We start from the raw sequence: 8,370 nt of genomic DNA on the forward strand, positions 1-8,370 counted from the left end.
GGGTTTGGAATTTTTTGGCATACGGGTTAGGGTTTTTCTGTCAATGTTAGGGTTTTTAAATGTATTTGAATTTTTTGGAATCAGGGTTAGTTTTTGAATTTTTTGGAATTATTAAATGTATTTTTCTGTCAATGTTAGGGTTTTTATCATTGTGGTTATGAAATTGAATATGGTTATGAATGTTTATGCTTTGTCCGTGTGGTTGTGGTGATGAAATTAGGGTTCGATATTAGATTGTTCACATTATTAGGAATGTTCAAATTAGGATGTCATTTTAGGGTTCACATTATTAAGTGTTGTAATGCATTTGAATTTTTATGCTTTTGAATCATAAATCGGGTTTGGAATTTTTTTAATTTTTTGAATTTGTTAAATAAATCATAAATATGAGAATTGAGAATTGAGAATTGAAATTTGGAATGATGAAATTCGTAAATCATCAATTCATATAATTGATAATTGTTAATGTGATATTATGAAATTCATATAATTGAGAATTGAGAATTGAGAATTGAGAATTGAAATGACGAAATGTTTATATTTTTAAATTTGAAATCAGGAATTAGAATTTTGAAATTATGCTTGTGAATGAAAATGTCTATATTTTGAATATTGAATAAACCAACGTACATTTGTTGAATTGGAAATTGTTTTTTTTTTGCTTGTGAAGAGGAATTAAAAGGAAATTAGGGTTTTAAAAGTAATTTTTTTTAATTAAGAATTGCGATTAAAAAATTCGAAATTCATATATTTAATTTTGACTCTATTTTATTAAAAAGAAATATTTTTATTGGTTTATCAAAATAAAGTATTTTTAATTTGAAACATATACTGTCATTATATAATTTTAAATAAAGTATTTTTATTTATTTGGTTTTTTATTTTTTGGAATAAATTGAAATGCTTTTTTTTTTTTGTAATATTATAGCATCAATGGATTTTTGGTTCTAATATTATAAAATTAATAGATTAAAATCTAATTGTAAGTGAAATTCAACAATCTATTTCAAAGAATTGTTTCAAGTTAAATGAGCTTCCAAATAAAGAAAGTAATATTATTTATATGATTTATAAATTTATATTTTATTTATAATGAAATATTAATGTTTTTTGTTTTTTTATTCAAGAGGGTACTATCATTTTATTTTGTTATATTTTTTTTTATAAATTAGTTAATTTCATTATTTCAGATGTGAGAACATTTTTGTCTATGTACAAAAATATCTAAGTTTCATCATATTTATTTTTATTTATGTTTTACATTCTCCTATACAAATGAAGATAGTTAAAATAATTAAATACATTGGGCACATGTTAAAAAGACGCTTGTCATAATGTGCTTAAGCCTTCAAGTCCCATGGGATTTGCTAATTAAGGTCCGTTTGACCAGAGGTAAATTGGCTAAAATATTTGGCTGAAAAGACTACTAAAAAAAAAAAAAAATCAAAAATCAAAAAGTTAACAAATTCAACCCTATTAGCCTCTATTTGGGAAGAGACTTTTTGGGCTTTTTTTGGCTAAAATAGCCACAAAAGATAAAATAAGCTATTTTAGTCACAATAAACAAAATATCACATTGAACCCATAATCCTTACACTCTTCTCTCACAAAAAAAGTCAAAAAGTCCTTCCCAAACCAAACTTTTTAGCCCATGCTAAAATAGTTAAAAAAGCCAAAAAAACCAACCCACTTCCCAAACAAAGTCTAAGTAAAAGATCACATCATATATATCAATCATTTTTTTCCTCACAACTATTTATTCAATTAAAAAAAAATTCCAAACACATTAATTTTTTTTCACCTCATAAAAAGACCAAAACATTAAAAAGCTACTAAAAAAATAAAGTTCCCAAAAGGGTACTAAAATGTGATAATGTAGGATTTTACAAAATAAACGGTTCGAATCATCGAAACGGAACTTGTGATGGGCTCTATAGGCTCCTCAAGTTCTCTCTTATTGAGATCTCAATATGAGAAAAATCCAAAGTAATTATATGTTGGATCTGATTAACGAATGTTTCAAGGCACAGGGACTATAAGAACAACAACAACGTAAAAGATCATGTTATCTCTATTTATCTAATTGTCATTTATCTGTTCACGTGTCACTCATTTGTCCAAATTATCACCACAACTGTCGATGACTTTTCCGATGATGGTCCTGTGACTATCTAGCGACAGTCGAGTGATTGTGGTGTGTAAGGGTATAACTACACAAGAGTGAAAATAAAAATAAATAAATAAATCTTCAAAACAATAATTTGTTTTTTTTTTCCCACCAAAACCTTTTATTATTATGTCCTTATCAATAAAATAAATTAATCAGTGAAAATGTCTATATTTTGAATATTGAATAAACCAACGTACATTTGTTGAATTGGAAATTGTTTTTTTTTTTGCTTGTGAAGAGGAATTAAAAGGAAATTAGGGTTTTAAAAGTAATTTTTTTAATTAAGAATTGTGATTAAAAAATCCGAAATTCATATATTTAATTTTGACTCTATTTTATTAAAAAGAAATATTTTTATTGGTTTCTCAAAATATTTAATTTTGACTCTATTTTATTAAAAAGAAATATTTTTATTGGTTTATCAAAATATTTAATTTTGACTCTATTTTATTGAAAAGAAATATTGTTATTGGTTTCTGAAAATATTTAAATTTGACTGTATTTGATTTTAAAAAAAAAAAAAATTGGTTTAATTTCGTTTGGTTTATTTCACTATATTTGGGGTCAAGCAGCCAAAATATGATTAAAACATTTAATGAGCTGAATTTGTAATACATATAATAGTATTCTAGTACAAATTAAAATTTTATGAGAAAACTGAAGAAAATTTGAGAAAGTTTTTGAAATGGGTATTGAACGAACTGACTTATCGTCTTTTTCACTTTGTGATTGTCCACTACCATTGAAAAGGAAAATCTACTTTGTAATAAATTTAGAGTAGTTACAATATATGCATGAAAAGAGTAATAAATTATTTTAATTAATAGTCCATAACAATTTCGTACGTAAGAAGAGGACAAAAAAAAATTGGCACTTTGATGGGTAAGCATGTGTTTTGTAATACCAAATAATTGGTATGGATGGCCCGATAGATTCACATGGATAACTATCCAAAATGTAGTCCATACATTTAACCACCAACTTCAATTTAATTATCTGTAATTTTTTGCCATTATAAATTATTTCTGTAATTATTTTTTTGTTTTTGTATGTGTAAGAAAAAAAAGGAGTAAATAAATTTAATTTTTTTCTTACTTTTCAGAACGATCCAAAATGATCCAAAATCAAGTTTTCTTACTTTTCAGAACGATCCAAAATGATCCAACATGGAAACACTTCAAATAATTTTTCAGTTTCTAGTATCCAGGTTTCAACTTTCAGTGGCTCAATAACACCTAGAAAAGTCAGAGGTTTCATCTTGTTAAATTTCTGAGTCAACCCGATAATGTCATTAATTATCAGTTCCACTTGCACTGAAGAAGGCGAAAGAGGTAGTTGTTGTCTCTGTTGTTATCTCATGGACTCGGTTAAAGCTTCTAACATTCTTTCCATTCTGCCATCAAAGGATTCAATCACATCATCACTTCTTGTTCTCTCCATTTGCTATAGGTAAATAGAGCACTAATAAACATAGGCAAATAGCTCGTTTATAGTTTTGACAATGCTCAATTTCATTTCATGTCTAATTGTTTCAGACATGTCGTATAATTTCACATACACTAACACATGCTGATGTAATGCCCCTAATTCTGTCTAGGACATCTAGTAGCTTATATGGACTCATGTGTACGGTATAACTCGTGCTCTGATACCACTCTATCACGACCCAAACCCGCTACTATAGGTATGACCGGCCAGTAATCCTAAGATTACCGAAGGCCACTTAAATAGATTTACAAAATTAGGGGTTGGCGGAAGCAAATATCATAATTATTCTGTCCATAGAGGTGTGCAGACATATATGCATGAAAAGAGTAATAAATTATTTTAATTAATAGTCCATAGCAATTTCGTACGTAAGAAGGGAAAAAAAAAAATTGGCACGTTGATGGGTAAGCATGTATTTTGTAATACCAAATAATTGGTACGGATGGCCCGATAGATTCACATGGATAACTATCCAAAATGTAGTCCATACATTTAACCACCAACTTCAATTTAATTATCTCTAATTTTTGGCCATTATAAATTATCTCTGTAATTATTTTTTTGTTTTTGTATGTGTAAGAAAAAAAAGGAGTAAATAAATTTAATTTTTTTCTTACTTTTCAGAACAATCCAAAATGATCCAAAATCAGTTTGTTGTTTTAATTTTATAAGAAAGCCTCTATGCCCTCTACAAAATGGACGAGGGTTACTAGTTCACATAGGAAATAACTTTGTCATTAAGGTCCGTAATGGCACAAGTTGGAGCAAATCAAATTAACTTATATTTTCCATAAATCTGAACAATTACATCACCAGGTTAAAAAAATCTCTCTCAATGTTTGCACCCTGTATTTTATATTGTCCAAATCAATCGCGTCACCCTCTACTAAATATCTCTCAACCTATTTTATTTTTCGCCACTAATTCGAAAGAATTAAGACAACAAGTATACTTCTTGTTATGTGTTTTTTAGATGAAGACAATAGAGCAATGACAACAAAGAACATTCACGTTGAAAAGATAAGAGTCTTCACATACGAAGTAAATGAGACACAATATATAACTCCACGTATAGATGAAATCTCAGCTGTTCTGTTATACGAATAAAAATAAGTGAACAAAATGAGAAAATAAACAGTAATAATCAAGTTGAGACACAAATATATAGTTGACAAAATACAAATTGAATTAATGTTTCACCTCTACAGTTCCTTCAACCCTGGAAAATATAAATTGATAAAAAATTAGAGGGTTGCTTTTATTTGTGGCTTCTACAAATTTTAATGTTTATTTTACAAGTACAATTCGATATATGTATATTGTTGATATTTTAATATTTATTGTTTCATTGAAGCAAGTATATGGCAACTGTTCCAATTATCTTTTACTGGGGGGGAAACATAATTCGGGATCCCGATGAAGGTGTGTCATATGATGCTGAGCCGAAAGGGATATATATGGTGCAACTTGGCACCACACTTGGCAATTTGGAGGAGATGTTTATGTCCAAGGTCGCAAGTTACGGGGAAACAGTCCGATTGATCTTCAAATGTAGATATCCTTATCGCCAGTGGCAAGCAACCAGCAAATACAAAATATTACCGATAAATGACGATGAGGCGTTGAACACCGTTTTAAGTATCGGTGGAAATTTCGAACCACCAAATTGTTTGGAAGTGTACATTCAGAAAGAGGTTGTACAGAATCTTCCGAATGTAACACAGATGGAATCGCATCCGTTCACTACATTGCTGACACATGGGGTTGACACGACAGCATTTCAGTCTCCTATGTATGAATCAAATGAATGTTATGCAGCTGGCTACACACAACAGACATTTCATGGCCATGGTGGAGAATCAAGTTCACATGGTGGATACGAGACTGAATTTCACAATAACACCCAAGATGTGCCCACCTATAGCCATCATACGACTCCAGTTGAAGTTGCTGGTAATATGGCTGAAACGGTTAATTTTGTGCAGTTTGCTGACAGTGACATGTACGGTCCTGATGTCGCCCTAGACAATGATGAGAATGAAATGTGTGATGAAGAAAATTTATTGGGCGGATCAGATGATGATGATGATGAAGAAGATGATGTCGACGCTCCCGTTGATATTCAGAATGCCCCCATTCCACCTAGACCTGAAATCCCTTTCTTTGAAAACATTCACATGGGTGGTGATTTTGACATTAGTAACCGCGATGTCGTTCCCCGTAACCGAATCTGGAATGCTGAAAATCCAGAGTTGGACAAAGGGATGGTTTTCGTTGATAAGAAGCAACTCGTACATGCTGTGAAATTGTACCATGCAACAAATAATCGAGAGTACAAAGTCGTAACCTCCAAGCGAGACATTTGGGTGTGTGCTTGCAAGCACGACTGTAGATGGTGGTTGCGTGCATCTTTTAGTAAGAGACATGGGCTTTTTGAAATAAAGCAGTATAGGGGTCCTCACCATTGTTTATACCCACGAACGAACAGGGACCACACAAATATTAGCTCCAGTTACATTGCTTCTCATCTTTTGGGACAAGTTGCGGTGAGTATACAAAATAAATGTTTACATTTATATACACATTGTTTATTTAAAGTGTTCACACCAAAATTGTGTCTTTAAAGTGTTCACACCAAAATAATCTGACTCATAGGTATTGTTGTATGCAGAACGAACCTGATATGCCCATTAAGAATGTCATCGAAGACATAAAAAAATCCATGAACTATACTATACATTACAAGAAGGCGTGGCATGCAAGGGCAAAGGCAATTCGAATGGTATTCGGAGATTGGGATGAATCATATATGATGTTGCCTAAATTCATGTATGCATTACAAACATCTAATCCTGGTACCATCGTGCAATGGAAGCATAGATATACCGGAAATACAACCATTATGCCCGTCTTCCACTTTGTTTTTTGGTCTTTCAAACCCGTCATCGATGGATTCAGACATTGTAGGCCTGTTATAACCATAGATGGTACATTCTTATACGGGAAATACACTGGTGTGTTGCTTGTAGCAACGATTGTCACCGCCAATGGCAAAGTACTACCGCTTTCATTTGCTGTTGTCGACAAGGAGAGTTTGGAGTCTTGGTCGTTCTTCATTTCAAATATCAAGGAACATATTGTCATGGACCGACAGGGAGTGACTTTGATATTCGATCGAGCTGAGAGTATTTTAGCTGCTGTGAGGCGGCATTGGTTGAATCCCTCGCTCCAATTTGTTGGATATCATCGGCACTGCCTTCGACATGTTTGTAGTAACTTTAACACTACGTTCAGAAATAAGGAGCTGAAACAACTTCTATGGAAAGCAGGAAGTGCTCATTAACGACGAAAGTGTAATGGTTACTTACAACAAATACAGGCTATTGACCAAGAAGCCATCACTTGGGTTTACAAGATGAATCCTGAGGAGTGGGCCCTTTCGTATGACGGTGGACATCGCTGGGGGGTATTGACTAGCAATGATGCAGAGTGCTTCAATAGCGTCTTGAAAGGTGCAACGAACTTACCTATCTCAGCTATGGTAGAATTTACATTTCAGCGGCTTGTAAAATATTTTGACGAGATGGGAGCCCAAGCTGAACTAGATGTACGAAATGAGTTCCAATACCCTAGACAGATGCAAAAAACTATTGAGGATGGCATCGCAAGGGCAAATACTTTCAAGTTGATATCATATGACAGGTTAGTTTGTAATATAAATTAAATTATTGTTATTATGTTGTCAATTTAACTACACCTAAAAACATGAACTTCATTAGTTTCTATTATAATTTTTTTATAGGCCACGCCGCGTGTTTGAGGTGCAAACATCTTTTCGCCATGGACGAGGTCGCAATACACAAATTGTGCGGATGAATCAACCCACGTGCAGTTGTGGGAAATATGAGATACGACACTATCCATGTTCTCATATGCTCGCTGTAATGTCTGAATGCGGTGACAATCCATTCGAGTACGTTGATCCAGTATATAGGCTTCTTGTATACATGAGGGTTTGGGAAACTAAATTCAATCCAATACCGCATCAAGATTATTGGGCTGATCCGCAGTGGACTTTAATGCCTAATGTACTGCGTCTGCGACAAGTGAAACGGGGTCGTGCATCTATGTCTCGTATTCCGAATGAGATGGACATATCAGATAGGCGTTTGACCGCTCGTTGCAGTGAGTGCCAGCAGACAGGTCATGACAGGCGAACATGTCCGGCGCGACTTGGTCGATGAAGACTATGTAATACTTACATATTGTAATAGATCTTTTTGTAATTCTTTATTTGTAATAGATCATTTTCTTTTCTTTTGTAATTCATTATTTGTAAACGGGGTCATACATGTAATAGAACATTTTTTATTTGTAATAGATCATTTCTGTTGTTTAATTCTTTATATATTGTAATTGTTTTATTTGCTTGACGAAATTTACAACTATCATAGTTTTTATTCTCTACTTCATTCAAAATGTTTATTACAGAATTTTGTGAATTACATGTACGTAATTTACATGTACGTAATTTACAAATTTTTTACTTTATTGCAAAACAAAAATTACAAAATCAATAATGAAGTTGTCGAATATGCCATAAATGTAACGAATTTTGTCAAATATGTCAAAATCAATAATGACGTTATGTCAAATATGCCAAAATCAATAATGAAGTTTTGAAAAAAAAAAATGATCATTCCATTTTGTTT

The 8,370-nt window shown here is 32.0% G+C and overlaps 1 protein-coding gene across 1 annotated transcript; it reads left to right on the forward strand.

Annotated features, from left to right (window-relative positions):
• Window positions 1–7,017: 7,017 nt before the first annotated feature.
• Window positions 7,018–8,065, forward strand: LOC145799121 (uncharacterized). Its single transcript, XM_082888668.1, has 2 exons — window positions 7,018–7,360; window positions 7,461–8,065. Exons 1-2 carry the CDS (start codon window positions 7,074–7,076, stop codon window positions 7,900–7,902), a joined length of 729 nt encoding a protein of 242 aa, XP_082744794.1. The 5' UTR covers window positions 7,018–7,073; the 3' UTR covers window positions 7,903–8,065.
• Window positions 8,066–8,370: the final 305 nt, after the last annotated feature.

The sequence above is a fragment of the Camellia sinensis genome, chromosome 9 (assembly GCF_055761805.1).
Source record: "Camellia sinensis isolate YWXY chromosome 9, ASM5576180v1, whole genome shotgun sequence".
In the NCBI taxonomy this organism is placed as follows: Eukaryota; Viridiplantae; Streptophyta; class Magnoliopsida; order Ericales; family Theaceae; genus Camellia; species Camellia sinensis.